The following is a 19,085-nucleotide window of genomic DNA, read 5'->3' on the forward strand; positions in this document are numbered from 1 at the left end:
GCTCCGGGACTGGCTTGGCGGTGGCGGGTCTTCCCGCCACCGCCAAGCCAGTCCGCAGCGGGGGTTTTTTCGCCGTTTGCCTTCCCCTGGGGGAGGCAAACGGCGAAAAACCCCGCCGCGCCGCAAATCGGCTCCGGGACTGGCTTGGCGGTGGCGGGTCTTCCCGCCACCGCCAAGCCAGTCCGCAGCGGGGGGTTTTCGCCGTTTGCCTTCCCCTGGGGGAGGCAAACGGCGAAAAACCCCGCCGCGCCGCAATTCGGCTCCGGGACTGGCTTGGCGGTGGCGGGATGTTCCCGCCACCGCCAAGCCAGTCCGCAGCGGGGGCTTTTCGCCGTTTGCCTTCCCCTGGGGGAGGCAAACAGCGAAAAACCCCGCCGCGCCGCAATTCGGCTCCGGGACTGGCTTGGCGGTGGCGGGATGTTCCCGCCACCGCCAAGCCAGTCCGCAGCGGGGGGTTTTCGCCGTTTGCCTTCCCCTGGGGGAGGCAAACAGCGAAAAACCCCGCCGCGCCGCAATTCGGCTCCGGGACTGGCTTGGCGGTGGCGGGAAAAAGGGGAGGAATTCCTCCCCTTCTTCCCGCCGCTGCCAAGCCAAAGCGGGCCTCCCTCCGCGCCCGCTGCCGCTTCGGCTTCCTCGGGTTCCCCGAGGAAGCGCCGTCCCATGCCGGAGGTGTGCGGCAAGGCTGCCGGGGGGGGGGAGCGCTTCTCTCCCCCGCCGCCTCACCGCGCACCTCCAGCATGAGACTGGGCTTCGGAGCGGCGGTTGGCGGAGCGGCAGTTGGCTGTTCCCTGTGTCCCGAGAGCACGGGTCCAATCCCTGTGTCCCTGGTTGTCCCTCCGTCCAATCCCTGTGTCTCTGGGGGACATGCGCAGTACCCCAGGGACACACGGGACATCTGGACGCAGGGACAACATGGACATTATTATATAGGATATGTGTGCGTTTATGAATATTTATTCTATATTCGAGACCTTAAAATTCTTATAACATGATCCAACAGGTTGTTCTCATCTAATATGAATAAACAAGCATCCTTCTTAACTTTTCTGACCATCTCCAAGCACCCCACCTCTGCACACCCACAGAATATTGCATATATACAGAAGCACCTCTCTCTTAGGCAAGTACCAGAAGCTTAATCTGCCATGTTTGGTTATTGAGAGGGCGGCTTTTTTTGTTTGTTAAGAGGCAGCTGGTGGGCAGAACTGGGGGCGATATGAGTCAGAGGGTTTAGTCTCCCAATTCTGGATCCACACGTCCTTCCACAGTGGGGACATTGGTTTCTGGGCGGGAGTTGATCACGGTGAGGGTTTGCTAAGCGTGCCTTCCTCCTAGCACGTTTCTCCTTTGTGTCCTGAGTTCGATTGTCTTCAAAGCCCATGACACCTTTGGTAAAGGCTGTTCTCCAACTGGAGCGCTCGCAGGCAAGTGTTTCCCAGTTATCAGTGTTTATACTACTTTTTAAAGATTTGCCTTTAAACCTCTTTTGTTGACCACCAGCATTACGCTTTCCATTTTTAAGTTCAGAATAGAGCAGTTGCTTTGGAAGATGATCATCAGGCATCTGCACAACATAACTAGCCCAACGAAGTTGATGTTGAAGAATCATTGCTTCAACACAGGTGATCTTTGCATCTTCCAGTACACTGATATTAGTTCGCCTGTCTTCCCAAGTGATGTGTAAAATTTTTTGGAGACACCGTTGATGGAATCTTTCGAGCAGCTGGAGATGGCGTTTATAAGTGGTCCATGTTTCACAAGCACATAGTAAGGTTGGTAGTACAACAGCATTGTAAACAAGCATTTTGGTTTCCCTGCGAATGTCCTGGTCCTCAAACACTCTGCACTTCAATCAGGAGAAAGCCGCACTCGCAGAACTCAGGCGATGTTGGATTTCAGCATCAATGTTGGCCCTTGTGGAAAGATAACTGCCTAGGTAGGAGAAATGATCGACATTTCCCAACGTTACACCATTGAGTTGGATTTGTGGCACTGCAGAGTTCTTATTAATTATACTTTAATAACAACAATAGAGTTGTATTATTATTAACAGCTATGATAACACTGTTGTAAATATCAATTATAAGAACTCTGTTGGCAACATCAAAAAGATTAATATCAATATCTATTTGAATACTTGGGAAGCCCATGATTCATAAGTACACCTGGATACGCAAACATATAAATGCATAATAAAAAAAATGATTTTTAATGGGAAAAGTTACAAAGCACGTGCTTAAATCACCCTACCTTTGAAAACAAATAGACTTCAAAAAACCAAACCAACACTTTAAAAAAGGGTTTCCCCCAGCTTGAGCTGAAAGGCACTCTGCCCATGCTCAGAAACGCTGGTGGCTGTCATATATGTATGCTGCTTGGATTAATTAAAGGGCTCATAAATGCTTTTAAATAAGTATATGAAAGTACTCTCGCACCAAAGGAAAAGGAATTTAAGTACTCTGTAATTTCGTATAGCGACCATTCACTTTTTTCTTGATAGTGTTTGATTTGTAAAAAGCTTAAATAAATGTTTATTATTTTTTTAAATAAAAAGTACGCACACATTCCCCGCACCGCTCCAAGAATTTCGTGGAGTCTCAAGCTACCATTGAGGGAAAAAAACCTCTCTGAGGAAACCCCGCCCCCAGAAGGGAAGGGGTCGGAGTGGGCGTGGCCTTATTGACCCATATCGCTCCGCCCCCATTGGCTGCTCCCATTCCCCCTCCCTCCACGCGGTCCTCCAGTATCCCAGAATGCCGCCGTTCCCGGAAGTGGCGCGCTTTCCCTCAACCGAGAAGAGAGAGAGAGAGGAAGAGGGGAGGTGGGTGACAAGTCGAGCGTCGCAGCGCAGGCCGGGATGGAGGAGGACGAGCTGGACTTGGCCGACGAGCTGGAGGATGCCCTGCAGCTGGCGCCGGAGGTGCAGTTGGCCATCGAGCAGGTAAGGGAGAACCGGGCGGGAGACGGTGAGGGGAAGGGGGCGGGGTTCGGCCCATGGCGGGGGCGGGACAGTGCATGCTAATATGGGAGTTCGTGGTAGGCGGGGCTCCCGTAGTCCCTAAGCGATTGGGCGGAGTGTACGTAAGGGGGCGGGACTGTGTATGCTAATATGGGGGTTCTGCTGTGGGCGTGGTTATTTAGTTCCTAAGCGATTGGGCGGAGTGTAAGGGGGCGGGGCTATGCATGCTAATATGGGGTTATGTGGTGGGAGGAGGCTCCTGTATCTCCAAAGAGATTGGGTGAAGTGTGAGTAAGGGGCGGGGCTCTGTATGCTGATATGGGGGTTCTGTGTGGGGAGGGGCTGTAGGGAATGTGGCGGGGGGGGGTGCCTTAAATTGAGGGGGGTCTATTTTGGTGTCTTTGAGGAGAGGGACGTTGTGGGGTGCTGCTTATTTTGGGGAGGTGGTCAAGTGCTGGTTGAATGACAGGCTGCTGGATAGGCGACCCCCTGTCCATAAGGCAGAGGCTTGACAGGCGTATGTCAAGAATGCTTTGATGGTGTTTCCTGGCAGGGGGTTGGACTGGATGGCCCTTGTGGTCTCTTCCAACTCTATGATTCTAGGCAGCAGTTTATTATTTATTTGCTGCAATTATATAGAACAGAATAATTTAGAATACTGTAGAATCATTTATCAACCATACTTGGAATTTTGCCTCGACTACATTGCAATGTAAAGAAAAATGTACCTCATACAAACACTATTCCCCTCACAATACAACAGCACAGTGAAAAAGCCACATACCACCAATTGACCTCCTTTTCACCCACAACTACAGATTCAACAATTTGATGGCACAAGGGAAAAAGCTATTCCTGTGCCTATATCCCACCCTTTTTATATACTGAGCTCAAGGTGATGTACATTAGTATTACTGTAATTATTTATTAAATTGTGGCTCAGGGAGCAACCAGGGTGGGTGGGTGTATATTGATGCTTTTGAATTATGGTGCTGGAGGAGACTCTTGAGAGTCCCATGGACTGCTAGAAGATCAAACCTATCCATTCTGAAGGAAATCAGCCCTGAGCGCTCACTGGAAGGACAGATCGTGAAGCTGAGGCTCCAATACTTTGGCCACCTCATGAGAAGAGAAGACTCCCTGGAAAAGACCCTGATGTTGGGAAAGATTGAGGGCACTAGGAGAAGGGGATGACAGAGGACAAGATGGTTGGACAGTGTTCTCGAAGCTACGAACATGAGTCTGACCAATCTGTGGGAGACAGTGCAAGACAGGAGTGCCTGGCGCGCTCTGGTCCATGGGGTCACGAAGAGTCGGACACGACTAAACGACTAAACAACAACAACAATGTAGAGCAGGGGAGGGGGGAGAGTTTGTCATGAGCATATGCAGCCAGAGAATTCAGTTTGCAAATGCGCCTACAAAGCTTGGCTTCCCCCCCAAAGGTTGACGCAATGGTTGCGGAGTGAAGGATTAAAATGCCAAGGGAGGTCAGTGCGACCTGGCTGTGTTTACTTGGTCAAGTGGAATGAGTTTAAGGACCGTTCCCCTTTGAAACAGACATTAATGCGAAGAACCTGCTTGGGGGTCTTAGTTCGGTAGTAACAGTAGCATATAAATACAGTGGTACCTCGGTTTATGAACACAATTGGTTCCGGAAGTCTGTTCATAAACTGAAGCGTTCATAAACTGAAGCGAACTTTCCCATTGAAAGTAATGGAAAGTGAATTAATCCGTTCCAGATGGGTCCGCGGCGTTCATAAACTGAAAATTCATAAACCGAGGTGTTCATAAACCGAGGTTCCACTGTAAAGGGAAACAAGCAAGATGCACCAAACAACTCAAAACAAACACGTAGTGATTTAAGATTAGGAGGGACAGGAGGACACTGGGATTGGAAGCAGATAGTGGGAATGTGTTTGCATGATGGAGGAGCCGGGGAGTAGGTAAGGTGAGGCTGAGCTGGCTTGGAGAAGTTTTTGCTGGTGAAGCAGAACTTGGGGAGAATGGAGGGAGAGGTAGGGAAGCCTGAAGCAGCCTCTGTGCAGGCCAGGGTGGGATGCTGACCCCTCTTTTCCACCCTTTCTCCATAACCAAGGAGGGAAGGAATTTGATTAGGGTTGCCAGACTCAAGAGAGGACAGAACCTCTGTGCCTTTAATTGCCCTGCTCTCTTTTGAGTCTGGAAACCTTAAAGAGAAACCAGCAGACCCTTTGCTTGGAAATTAAACAAAAGGTCTGCTAGTTTCTCTTTAAGGTTTCCAGACTTCTGGAAGACTCCAGGCTTCCAGAGAGCAGGGCAATTAAAGGCACAGAAGTCCTGTCCTCTACTGAGTCTGGCAACCCTAAATGTGATCCATATCCCAAAATCCATTGCACAGCCCCTCTTTTTTTACCCTGCTGCTGGACATTTGCTGTTTTTTTTGCACAGCGTGTGTTGCTGTCTTTCTTTTGGTCTTTTATTTGAATTAAAAAAAAATCCTTCAGTAGCACCTTAAAGACCAACTAAGTTTTTATTTTGGTAAGAGCTTTCATGTGCATGCACACTTCTTCAGATACACTGGAAGCAGAAGTGTCAGACCCTTATATATATATATACAGAGGGTGGTGGGGGTGGGTGGGAATGGGTGATGGGCTGATGGGAGTGGTAAACCTGTGGATGGCTGTTAAAGGCGGCTGATGGCTGCAATTAGTCCTGGGGGGGGGGAAGCAAGGGCTGAGGCGCTAAAGAAAGCTTGATCATGCATAATGAGATAAGAATCCGATGTCTCTATTCATCCCAGGTGGCTCCATGGTTTTAAGCTTGGTAATGAGTTCCAATTCAGCAACTTCTCTTTCCAGTCTGTTCCTGAAATTTCTCTGTAATAAAACAGCTGTTTTGAGATCTTGTATAGGATGTCCTGGGAGATTGAAGTGTTCTCCTACTGGTTTCTCATTTGAATTGTTATGGTTTGAGGTTTTTATTGTTGGTTTTAATGTAAGTCACAAGTCACCATTCATTCATTCATTTATAATCCCACCTTTTTCTCCAAGGAGCTCAATGGTCTCTTTCTCTTTCTCTCTCATTTAATCCCCACAAAAACCCTGTGGGGTAGGTTAGGCTGAGAGGCAGTATGACTCGCCCAGGGTCACCCAATGAGCTCCGTGGCCAAGTGGGAATTTGAAACCCAGAGTCTCCCAGGTCATAGTCCAACACTCCATGCCGTAGACTAGAGGCTCTTTTGTAAGAAAAACAATAGTAACTTCAGTCCTTTTTCGTGACCCCTAGGTGTTTCCGAGTCAAGATCCATTGGACCGAGCTGACTTCAACGCTGTGGAATACATCAACACGCTTTTCCCAACTGAGCAAGTGAGTTGCGTCCTCTGTGCACGGCGACACAATTGTGAAAAACAGTTTCTTCTTTTACCCCGTTTTTCTGCTGATAGATTCATAAGAGATTCACAAAACAACAGTAAAACGTTGGAGAGTTTCCCTTGCCTCCCAGCAGGGGTGATCAAGTTCTGGGGTCCATCGATGGTTTATCCATTGCCTTCTAAATATCTTTATCGAGGGAATTTCTGCAAAAGACAAATAAAAGCTGCTAAAAACACAAAAGCAAAATGGCAAAAAAGACAGTCATGGAAATGTATAATCAGCGCAAAAACAAAACTATGCCGTGATAAATCCCTGAAACGAGATATTGATAAGGTGAATAATACTAAAACTCAACTAATTACTCAAAGAAACATCATAATAGGTTTAAATTTCCCAAAAGAAACTGGGATATAGAAAAGACATGAATATCTCAAAATAACCTCTAAATAAAGTAAACCTTGACGAGCTGCCGGCTAAGTGACTCGTTCAGTCTGAACAATGGCATCATACCATCACAACTAGGAGAGCTTTTACAGCCCTTTACTTAATCTTTTCTAAGAGCAATGATATTCATTAGTTGAATTGTCCCATAGGTTAGCTAACCTTTAGTTTAAACAGCAATAGTCTTATCTCGGGGAAATTTATCCCTGACTGCTATGTAATTTTCAATTCCTGTTTAGTTTTGATTATAAGGAAACCTCAGCCCCTTAACATTTTCCTTCTGAGGAAACAGATAGAGCTTTTCCAGTGAAATGAGTCATTTAGCCGGCAGCTCGTCAAGTTTTACTTTATTTAGAGGTTATTTTGAGATATTCATGTCTTTTCTATATCCTAGTTTCTTTTGGGTTGGGAAATTTAAACCTATTATGTTTCTTTGAGTAATCATTAGTTGAGTTTTAGTATTATTCACCTTATCAATATCTCGTTTCAGGGATTTATCACAGCATAGTTTTGTTTTTGCACTGAAAAACACAAAAGCAGCAAATACAGTTAAGGCAAGACTAAAAAGGCTGCAGCTGTCATCCTATCCAGCTAGCTTAGCCTGTGGCAAGGGATGATGGGAGTTGTAGTCCAGGGTTGGGAATGATGGTCGGAGGGAGAGAGCCTGGTTTTTGTCTCTGTAGCTTGTCTCATTTTGCTGTGCCTTATTTGTCCACTAGAGGCCACCATTCTTCTGTTAAGCAAGATCAGAACATAGGAGGCTGCCATAGACTGTGAGTGTCTGCGGCTTCCACCATATATAAAAACATAACAAAACATGAAACATTAAAAAACTTCCCTGTACAAGGCTGCCTTCTTGTAAAGGCTTATCTTCTTGACTCAGAGGATGTATAACTCCATACCCTCCAACATTTCTCTGATGAAAACAGATACATCCTAAGGAAAAGTAGGACATTCCGGGATCAAATCAGATCCCGGCTTCTGTAAATCCGGGACTGTCCCTGGAAAACAGGGACACTTGGAGGGTTTGCCAACAGGCAACATGCTCTTCTCGGCCAAATCCCCATTCTGCTGACATTACATATACAGCTAAATAACTACGCCCCCCTCCTCTTCTCTTTATTTGACAGTCTTTGGCAAACATTGATGATGTGGTGAACAAGATCAAGCTGAAAATAAGGTAAGCAGGAGGGCTGTTTTAAAAATTATTATCAATGGGGCTGGTGTGGGGTGGTAAAAGCTGCTGTTCCTTTAGACTAGGGAAGGGGCTGACCGTCTTTGTCCCAACGTAACCTCAGCCAGCCTGCTGGAAATGGCACAGCTGAAAAACACGGATAAGATAAAAGGCTCATAGCCTCTCTCCTAAGGAAAGGGTAATGGTTGCTTCCTTCTGACTCGTGGAGTGATTGCTGTGATGACAGAGGAGCCGGCTCCTCTGGAGTGAGGCAGGCTTGCCTCGATTCAGGAGCGTAGCTATTTTTTTTATTTATTTAAACCACTCCCTTATTCAAAACCAATCTGCAAGCTGTGTGTGAAAATCCGACATGGAAACAGCGAAACGGTATAAAAGCTTGTGACTGTAAATTGTGGCCGACTCCTGAAATTGCGGGAATAGCAGCGAATGTGGAATTGTCGTCTTGCATTGCGATAACCCAGGCATCCCCAAACGTCGGCCCTCCAGATGTTTTGGACTACAATTCCCATCATCCCTGACCACTGGTCCTGTTAGCTGGGGATCATGGGAGTTGTAGGCCAAGACATCTGGAGGGCCGCAGTTTGGGGATGCCTGCGATAACCCTTGCTGGAACCTTGTAGCAAAGAGCGTGTAAGAAGTCGAATAAATATTATTAATAAGGAAAACCGAGGTTTCCAGTAAACCAGTAATTAAATAACAGGAACCCAGTAATAACCAGGCTCATTCCTGCAGGTCAGGGAAAGCCTGGGCAAATAGTTATTGGGGGTGGGGTGGGCGGTGTTCAAGAAACTTTACCCAGAGTAAAGGTAAAGGTAAAGGTAAAGGGACCCCTGACCATTAGGTCCAGTCGTGACCGACTCTGGGGTTGCGCGCTCATCTCGCATTATTGGCCGAGGGAGCCGGCGTATAGCTTCCAGGTCATGTGGCCAGCATGACAAAGCCGCTTCTGGCGAAACCAGAGCAGCACATGGAAACGCCGTTTACCTTCCCGCTGTAGCGGTTCCTATTTATCTACTTGCATTTTGACGTGCTTTCGAACTGCTAGGTTGGCAGGAGCTGGGACCAAGCAACGGGAGCTCACCCCGTCACAGGGATTCGAACCGCCGACCTTCTGATCAGCAAGCCCTAGGCTCAGTGGTTTAGCCCACAGCGCCACCTGGGTCCCCAGAGTAGACCTGTTTAAATCAATGCAACTAACTTAGTCATGTTCGTTAATTTCAATGGATCTGTAACTGCCCCGTGTCTTTTCAAGAACATAGGAAGGCTGCCTTCGAGTGAGTTAGACCTTTGCTTGGTCCACACTGCTGGGCAGCGGTGGCTCTCCAGGGTTTCAGTCTGGGCCCCTGCAGGGAATATCTCTCCCAGCCCACCTAGATAGACTGGTGATTGACCTGGGGACCTTCTGCCTGCTGAGCAGAAACTCTACCACTGAGCTGCAGCACTTCCTCTGCACAGGAAGCTGCTGACGGGTGATGATTCTCATGTGGCCTCCTCTTTTGTTGTCGCTCTGGCTGCCTGCTTGCTTGTCTGCCCCTTCCCTGCTCCCTGCCTCCGGGAAGTTCTCACGCAGGGCGCGATTGCAGACAGGCACCCGGAGGTAAAGGCAATCTCCTCCTTTCTGTTGGGAAAAGAAAGGAAACTTAAGCAAGGTTTGCATCTTTGAGCCGGTGTGTTGTAGTGGTTGGAGTGTCTGACTAGGACGCTCCTGGGAGACCAGGGTTCAAATCGCCTCTCGGTCATGAAGCGCACCGGGTGATCTTGGGCTAGCCATTGTTTCTTGACCGACCGAACCTACCTCGCAGGGTTGCTGTTTGGGTGAGATAAGGAGGCGGAAGACTGTGTGTGCCGCCTTGAGGTGGGATAGAAATGCAATAAATCAAATAATACAGGAGCGGGATTTCTTTTAACTCTCCATGGGACTGGTATACAGTGCTGGAATATTTATTTTTAGAATATTGAAACAGCACGGTTTTCCCTTCCCTAAAATGATCTCTTAAACAAACTGTAAAAAAAGAAAGAAAAAAGAAATCTGATGCTGAACATCAACCTTCAGGCTGTCTCCCTTCTTTCTTTCTTCCCCTTTGCAGGCGTTTGGATGATAACATCCGGACCGTGGTGAGAGGCCAGACAAACGTCGGGCAGGATGGCCGCGAGGTACGAGTTTATTAAATTTCTCGCAGCTGAATCTATCCAGCGTCCTTGTTGGAGAAATGCAAGGAACGGCATTTAGACAGCGGGACGGTTTCCCTCGGGAGGTGGTAGACTCTCCTGCCTTGGAGGTTTTTAAGCAGAGGTTGGATGGCCTTCTGTCGTGTGATCTAGTTGAGATTCCTGCATTGCACTGAGGTTGGACTAAAGGTGACCCTTGGGGTCCCTTCCAACTCTACCATTCTGTGATTCACTAGGTTCCCCCAGCCCTGTACTGAGGACTAGAAACCTGCAAGGGTTGTTGGCCCCATGTTTCAAGATGGGGGTTCAAGGTGGTTTACAGCTCTTGGCAAGCTGATCTGGGCTGGGTACTCACCTTAACTCTGTGAAGGTTTCCTTATTTTAAAAAAATAGCATGTTGGGGTGTGTGTGTGTGTGTGTGTGTGTGTCCCGGAAAATGAGCAAGTGTACATAAATATGTGGTACCTTTATGAATTGGGTCTGGATATAAGAGAGAGTGGGGCATTCAGGATCATCTATTTCGAGTTGTAAAAAAAAAAGCCCTTTGTGGGTTCAATCCCCACGTTGGGCAAAAGATTCCTGCATTGCAGGGGGTTGGACTGAATGACCCCTGGGATTCCTCCCAATTCCACGATTATATGATTCTTGCCCTTGTCACTTCTGAGGAGATGGCTGCTGGTTCTTTCATGGTTAATATTTGGCTGCACTGGAAATGTTTATGACATCTGACTCTTGATTTATATATTTTAGCCAGCTGATAAGGTGTGCCTTAGTTTATTTCAGAACGGACTTAAAATGCTCTGATGTGCGTATTCTGTAGCATTTCTGCTTCTAACTGTGGAGGCAGAGCGTAGCCATCATGCCCCATCTGGTGCCCATTCCTGCCTCCTGTGGAGGAGAGTTCCATAGATGAACTACGCGCTGCGTGAAGAAGTCCTTTTCTTTTCTCTGTCCTGAATCTTCCCAAAGTGCCGTGCAGGTTGAAATAGTAAAAGCAAGTGTGAGCGCTGTGCGTGGCCACACAACCTCACTTCTTTGCGATTTTTCCTGCCACAGAAGCTCCGTTGAACTGGCGGCTGCTTTTGGAACTACAAAGCGGGCAGGAATCTCTGGAATTTCCCGGCTCCAGCAGTTAATAGGTCAGAGCGTAGGGAAAGCCGAGCAGGTCGTATTACACAGGAAAAGCCTCTTGAATGGCATTTTGGTCCGCAGTGGATTTCCCCCCTCCCTTCTTTCCCACCCCCACCCCCCCCCCCCCGCCCCAAAGAAGCCAGACGAAAAAGGAAAACCCTGGCGAAATAATTTCTTCTCCTGAGCTGCTCTTTCCCCAGGGAGGTGGAAGGAGAGAAGAGATTGTCTGTCTGTGATAATAGCCTAATTAATAATGGCTTTGTAGGGCTGAAAGCTCCCCCCCTCCCCAAATCATGTTCTGGCCTGCTTTCCTCCCCCTCCCACCCTTTTGAAATGAAGGGAGCCTTTGTTCACCACTAAAACTATATGGAGCATCAGAGGAAAAGAGGCTTATGTGTCCTTGGCCACACTACTCCTCAGTCCACCCTCTTTTTTAGAATAATAGAATTGCAGAGTTGGTAGGGACCCCGCGGGCCAGCTAGTCCAGGCATCCCCAAACTTCAGCCCTCCAGATGTTTTGGACTACAATTCCCATCATCCCCGACCACTGGTCCTGTTAGCTAGGGATCATGGGAGTTGTAGGCCAAAACATCTGGAGGGCCGCAGTTTGGGGATGCCTGATCTAGTCCAACCCCTTGCAATGCAGGAATCTTTAAAATGTGTCAGTTCAGCTAGAGCCCAGTATTGTCTCCTTTGACTGGCAAGGTCTCTCCAGGGTCTTTGTGGTGGGTGGGTGGGTGGGGGAGAACAATAAAATAAGAATAACAATAAAAATAATATTCATTCATTCATTCATTCCCTGCCCCTGCAGAAAAGCTATGTCACCTTATGCCTAAATACAGGTAATTTTGGAATATTCTCCCCCTGCACCAATTTTATGAGATGGTGTTTTAGAACCCTCTCCTCTTTTAATGTATTGTCCCTTGCTTATTGGAAGCATTTCCCATCCTGCTCTTCAGCCTAAAAAAATGCTCCCGGAGCAGCTTGCAGATGTCAACAATGAGACGAGACCGGCTTTTTTTTTTAATGGCATGAAAGGAAAAGGCATTCAGAGGGAGGAGGAAAAATGCAAAATCAGGTGCTAGACCTCGGCTACAGAATTCTCATGACAACCAGCTGGAAAGGAAGCAGCTGAACGAGAGCAGGAGGGAGATGCTACTGGCTGAGCCAATTTAGCAGCCCTGTTTCCCTTTATATCCTGGCGAAATGGCTGCGTGATGGTTGAGGACGGGGCTGGATTCACAGGGAAGCCAGTGGAACAACCCAGCTTCCCTTCTCTCCTTTGCTGCAGCTGCTCACTTTACAAATAAAACGAAAAGACAGTGAACAGCAACCTTTAACATAGAAACCTTTGCATTAACTTTGGGCAGAAGGTGGGGTTGGGCTAGCAGCTGCAGGTTTTGCCAGGAAATTTTTTTAAACTGCAAGGCTTCAGGAGCTGCCCTGCACACCCAGCTGTAACATTTCTCAAGTTTGGAGCGCTGTTCTTTTTCTTTTTCAATACGCTGCCCTAGATTTCATTTTTCTCTTAAGTTTTTTGAAAACGCTTAAAATGGACTCGCTTCTTCTGGCTTTCGGTGGATGTGCTTTGCTTTTCAAACGGGGCTTTTGTTTTGTCTTGCCCAAAATCTGCAGATGGATTTCTTTCTTACTTTTTTTTTTAAAAAGCGGCATCACTTAATGAGTCCTTTATGGGGAGGAAACAGCGGGAGCGCATTCCTGGGCAGGGCGTAACACGCCCCCCCCCCCAAGCAGTTCCAGACGGCGGCTATTTCTGACTCTGGGCAGGGGCCCGGGAAAGCAGATCCCACTAGTGCTACTGCGGTCGTCTCTCTCGTTCCAGCGCAAGACGGCATTGCAGATGTTTTCCCCCCTCCTTTCTCCCCCACCCCCTTTTAGGATTTTTCTTCGGTTCTGCCCAGGAACATATGTTGACACAGTTCTGGACGGCTCACTTAAAAAGGGATATTGTAGAGCATGGGTCGGGAAACTAAGGCCTGGGGGCTGGATCCGGCCCAATCACCTTCTAAATCCGGCCCGCGGATGGTCCAGGAATCAGCGTGTTTTTACTTGAGTAGAATGTACCCCAGGGCCGTCTTGAGCAGATCGCACGCCCTGGTGCTGAGGGGCGGAGATCGCTCCGCCGCCCTGCCCTCGCAGGGCGCAATTGGTTTCCGCGCGGCTTTGTCGCGCGGCGCCCTCCTTACCAGGCCGGCGCCCAGTTTACCAGCCCCCCGCCCTGGTGCACTGCGCCACCGGAGGTCTACGTAGAGCCGGGCCTTATGTACCCTTTTATTTAAAATGCATCTCTGGGTTATTTGTGGGGCATAGGAATTTGTTCATTTTCCCACCCCATATATATATATATATATATATATATATATATATATATATATATATATAATTTTCGGTTTATGAACGCCGCGGACCCATCTGGAACGGATTAATTCACTTTCCATTACTTTCAATGGGAAAGTTCGCTTCAGTTTATGAACGCTTCAGTTTATGAACAGACTTCCGGAGCCAATTGTGTTCATAAACCGAGGTACCATTGTATTCCAGTCCCCTACAAGGTCTGAGGGACAGTGCACCGGCCCCCTGCTGAAAAAGTTTGCTGACCCCTGTTGTAGAGTCAGAAAAAAAAGGTTCAGAAAAGGGAGACTGGAATGGACAAGGGGGTGTGAGGAAAGGTCACAGCATTTGGGGCTTTTCAGTTTGCAGAACAGGCAAGTCAGAGACGACGTGAGAAACATAGGATTGTAGAACTGGAAGGGACCCCGCGGGGCATCAAGCACATCTCCCTTCAATGTGGGAATCTTTTGCCCAATGTGGGACTCGAACCCACAGCCCTGAGATTAAGGAATCTCATGGTCTAGCGACTGAGAACCAGAGTGGGTTGTGAAACTCTGCCATGGGGGTGATGGTGGAGAAGGCGGATAGAGAGGCGTTTTTCCTCGCTCGTGACGCTAAAATTTTGGGAGATTCAGGATAGATGGGAGAAAGGATTTATTAACGCAGCGCATAGTTGAACAAAGGAACTCGCTCCCACAGGAGGCAATGACAGCCGCTAACCTAGATGGCTTGCAGGAGGATTAGACGAATTAAGGGTGGGTAAGGTTTCCAGTAGAGGGACGGGGTTAAACCACAGAGCCTAGGCGGGCTTGCCGATCAGAAGGTCGGCAGTTCGAATCCCCGCAACGGGGTGAGCTCCCGTTGTTTGGTCCCAACTCCTGCCAACCTACCAGTTCGAAAGCACGTAAAAGTGCAAGTAGATAAATAGGAACTGCTACAGCGGAAGGTAAACGGCATTTCCGTGCGCTGCTCTGATTTGCCAGAAGCGGCTTTGTCATGCTGGCCACTAGAAGCTGTACGCTGGCTCCCTCGGCCAATAAAGCGAGATGAGCGCCGCAACCCCAGAGTCGGTCACGACTGGACCTAATGGTCAGGGGTCCCTTTACCTTTTAAGGTTATCAGTAGAGGGACCCGGATGGCGCTGTGGGTTCAACCAGAGCCTAGGCGGGCTTGCCGATCAGAAGGTCGGCGGTTCGAATCCCCGCAACGGGGTGAGCTCCCGTTGTTTGGTCCCAGCTCCTGCCAACCTAGCAGTTTGAAAGCATGTCAAAGTGCAAGTAGATAAATAGGTACCTCTCCGACAGGCAGGTAAACGGCATTTCCGTGCGCTGCTCTGGTTCTTCAGAAGCAGCTTAGTCATGCTGGCCACATGACCCGGAAGTTGTCTGTGGACAAACGTCGGCTCCCTCGGCCAGTAAAGCGAGATGAGCGCCGCAACCCCAGAGTCATCCGCGACTAGACCTAACGGTCAGGGGTCCCTTTACCTTTAAGGTTATCAGTGGCTGCTGGCCACAATGCCTGTGTTCCCCCTCCACTGAGGCAGTAAACCTCTGAATGATGCCCATTATTATTATTTATTTGATTTGTACCCCAACATTCCTGCAAGGAGCTCTAGGTAGCTTACATAGTTCTCCTCTTCCTCATTTTACCCTTCACAACAACCTTGTGAGGTAGGCCAGGAACTGGCCCAAGGTTGCCCAGTGCGCTTCACGGCTGGGTGGAGTTTCGGAGCCTGATCTCCAGTTGCTCCCAGGCCCTGCCTGTGGGCTTCTGCCAGGAGGCATCTGCTTGGCTAGTGTGAGAACAACCGCCTGGGCTGGATGGGCCATTGGCCTGACCCAGAAATTTCTTCTGAAGTGGGAACTCCTCTTGGTTCAAATTCCCTGCCCCCCCCCCCCCGTTTTTGCAGAAAACCCAATAGAACGTTTGTTATTGGGTGTTACAGAACTGTCGAAAGTGGGATAAATAGAATTGTGGCATCGCCAGAGACGTCAACATCTGTGTTATCTGCATATTATCTATTGCCATCTATTGTTATTTTCTATTAAATTATATTATTATTAACAGTTTTGTTATTACTTAAGGATTGTAATAATAAACGAAAGAGTCTTGTGGCACCTTAGAGTTCTAGGAACTTTTATTCCAGTCCAAACTTTTGTGTGTCCTCTTTTTATCAAAATGCCCTCAGCTGGCAGTTCACACCCTATTTGCCCTCTCTCACCCTTTTCGTTATTTCTACGTTTTTGGGATTTTCCCTGCCCACCAAGAGGACTAGAAACTTGTCCAAGAAGCAGTACCTTTCCGACCAGAAAAAGGTTGAGCGCTTGCTGTTTGACTCGAAAGAACTTGATCTCTGTCTAATTCCTCCTGAATTTGGAAACCAAACTTTAGTCTCCCTCTTCCTCCCTCCAGGCGCTGGAAGAAGCCCAGAAGGCTATTCAGCAGCTCTTTGGCAAGATTAAGGACATCAAGGACAAAGCTGAAAAATCTGAGCAGATGGTGAGTGACGAATAATATCTTGTTGCCTGTTATTAATGGTTTCCTCAGCAATCCCCCCTCCCTTCCCTTTTCCTGCTCCATTAGCACAACATCTTACAGGAACCTTAAACTGAGTCAGGTTGTTGGTCCATCTGGCTCAATATTGTCTGCTCTGACTGGCAGCAGCACTCCAGGATTTCAGGCAAGAGTCTCTCAAGAACCTGCCTGCAGATTGAACATCGGACCGTCTGTTGCAAGGCCATCACTCTGCTGCTGAGCTGTGGCCCTTCCACAAACCGTGTGTGGCCCCTGAAGCAACTTTACCTGGCCCTTGGTAGTTTGAAAAAAAGAGGAAAATATCCTTCAGAGCTTCTAAGGCAATGAAGAGATGGCTCTTGGGTGTGTGCCGTACGCTGCCAACCCATCTCTGGGTACAGGTTTTCCTTGCCACCCTCCCTTCCAAAGCAATGACCTCGCACAGGGCTTAGCATCCTTGGGTATCTGCTTTGGCCCCACAGACAAAAGCCATTTGACAGCGGAGCCCCATCGCTAGAGGGACAGTGGGCTCTCCCCTCGGAGATTGTCCTCTTCTGCGGTGTCTACAGGCACAGCTGGGCTTCAGGTTCTCCGCTGGGGAAGAGAGGGCTCTGAAGTTGCTCCAGCCAGGAACAACCTGGAGCTGAGCCCTTCCATCAGGCGTGGGGAACCTTTGGCCCTCCAAATGTTGCTGAACCACCCATCACCCCTGGCCATTGGCCCTTCTTTCCTGGGGCTGATGGGAGTTGCAGTTCGGCAAGAACTGGCCCTGGATGTCTTGTTTCCAAGCGATGTGTCTCGGAGGGCACCTTTTTCAAGTGTTCTCCTAGAGGTTGGGAAACAGCGGCCCGCCTGGGTGCTCCTGGGCTCAGTTCATCCCCGACCATGGGCTTCTGGGAGCCTGGAGTTCAGCAACATCCGGAGGACCAGCAGTTCCCTATCGCTGCCTCGAAATTTGCGACCAGCGCTGTTTGCTCGTGAGCAGAAAGCCTTGTGGGTGGGTGTCAGGGAGCTCCCCCCCCGTCATCCTGACCAGCATTTCACCCAGCAACAGCGGTAGCAGCGGGTCAGGCAGGGGGGGGGGGAATGACGAATGGAGCAGAATGGAGGGAGGGCTCAGTGAGGCATCTAGTGGAGGAAGGAGGGCTCAGCGATGTATCAGAGCCTCTGCAGTGCCCTAGCCAACAGGTGGAAGAGGGAGCGCAGCCACTTCTGGCGCCCGAATTGAGGCGTGTGCCCAAACGCAGGTTTAGGGGGCGGCATTTTGGGGTCCCCAAGCTATTATGCTGGCCCCATTGACGGATTCTGCGAGTGACTAGGAGGTCATGTTTTCTGCTATCTCTGCACTGTAAATAGTATGCACAATAAAACCTTAAAAGACAAATCGGACTGGAGCGTTTTACTCGAGAGTAGCCTCAACAATCCCCCTGACAGTGTGTGTGTGTGGGGGGGACCCATTGGGGTGGATTTTATGACTTCTACAGATGTGGGGTGGGGAGAGGGAGGTGTCTGGAGCGGGTGTCTGGGCAGGTCAGGAAAAACTCCCGTGGCTTCAGTGAAGTTAACTCTTGATTCAAAGAAACAAGACTGCTCCGGAAGTGAGGCCTAGTGAGCACAGCAACGCTTCCTGGCAGATTTTGCCCCAATGAGGCAGTTGTGGGGACTGGAGCTCTCTAAGTCTCTCTGTGTGTGTGCGCACGGTTTCTTGAATTCTTCTGATTATAAAAGTGCATGTGGCCTGGTTTATTTCCCCCCTCCAAAAATCTGCAACAGGTGAAGGAAATCACCCGTGATATCAAGCAGCTGGACCACGCCAAGCGCCACCTGACCACCTCCATCACGACCCTGAACCACCTCCACATGCTGGCTGGCGGAGTCGATTCCCTGGAGTAAGCAATGCGCCCTGGGGAGTGCCATGATCATATGGGCGTGCAAAGGGGGCTGGGGGAGGGGGGAACTGCGGCATTGAATTGGGTACGGGATTAGCTTTCTGGCAAACCCAACATTTTTTTTAAAAAAAGAGCAACCTTCTAGTCCTCAGGAGTTTGAAGGTATGTGTTGCAAGTCAGAGGAAGCTTACAGTAGGCTGCATGGAAGGCAAGCAAAACTCAGCGGTGGGCGGGGCCAGGGCTGACAGTGGGCGGAGCAATAAGGACAGATTTTGCCTGGAGACAGGGTGTGTGGACTGGAAGGAAGGACCTCGGGGGCCAGACAGAGGCCTTGGGGGGCGGATTTGGTCGCAGGACCCTGTGGCTCCCCACCCCAAGTCAGCTCCTTGGTCTGACTGGGTCTAAGGCAGCTTCCACTGTGTTTGATTTAATCCCTGACTTCTTCTCTCTTGAGAGTTGCCTCGCTAAATAACACCTCCCCCCTTTTTCCTCTCTCTCCCCCCCCCCCACTCCCATCTCTAGGGCCATGACGAGGAGGCGGCAGTACGGGGAAGTGGCCAACCTCCTGCAAGGGGTTGTGAATGTGCTGGAGCATTTCAACAAATACATGGGGATCCCGCAGATTCGCCAGCTTTCGGAGAGGTGAGATGAGGGCGGTGATCTCCCGAGAGCCGGAAGAGGGAAGAAAGGAGCCCAGGAACGGAGCAGCCGTTCAGAGTCTCCCTGTGTTAACAGAGGAGCAAGTGTTAGCTGAGTCCTTGCTGAGACATTCAGACTGCTCTCCATCCATGGAAGATGTTAACACAAATTTACCCTGGCATGCTTTATGTTTAGATGCAGGGAACTGTGTTTTTAATAAAGTCAGGAGACCGTACAAAGCGACCCTGTTAGAAGACAGGACTCAGTCAAAACAGTCCCTTATACTCCAGGGTGCCTTCAACTCGGTTCTTAAAACTTCGTGTTCGCCCTTTAAGGAATATTCTGTCTAAAGGGCTGGAGAGCCGGTGTGGTGTAGTGGTTAAGAGTGGTAGACTCGTAATCTGGGGAACCGGGTTCGCGTCTCCGCTCCTCCACATGCAGC

The 19,085-nt window shown here is 49.1% G+C and overlaps 1 protein-coding gene across 2 annotated transcripts in view; it reads left to right on the top strand.

Moving 5' to 3' along the window:
• Window positions 1–2,768: 2,768 nt before the first annotated feature.
• The window catches only part of VPS53 (VPS53 subunit of GARP complex), a 38,867-nt gene continuing 22,550 nt past the window's right edge, over window positions 2,769–19,085 (top strand). Inside the window, exons 1-7 of one of the 2 annotated variants that reach the window (XM_060268534.1) lie at window positions 2,769–2,941; window positions 6,227–6,307; window positions 7,885–7,934; window positions 10,037–10,103; window positions 16,014–16,100; window positions 17,889–18,004; window positions 18,527–18,646. In XM_060268534.1, coding sequence (XP_060124517.1) covers window positions 2,858–2,941; window positions 6,227–6,307; window positions 7,885–7,934; window positions 10,037–10,103; window positions 16,014–16,100; window positions 17,889–18,004; window positions 18,527–18,646 — 605 coding nt within the window. In that variant the 5' untranslated portion in view covers window positions 2,769–2,857. The remainder of the gene's footprint in view (window positions 2,942–6,226; window positions 6,308–7,884; window positions 7,935–10,036; window positions 10,104–16,013; window positions 16,101–17,888; window positions 18,005–18,526; window positions 18,647–19,085) is intronic. The other variant, XM_060268535.1, reaches the window with a different exon arrangement.

This window comes from Zootoca vivipara, chromosome 15 (genome assembly GCF_963506605.1).
Source record: "Zootoca vivipara chromosome 15, rZooViv1.1, whole genome shotgun sequence".
NCBI classification, from domain to species: Eukaryota; Metazoa; Chordata; class Lepidosauria; order Squamata; family Lacertidae; genus Zootoca; species Zootoca vivipara.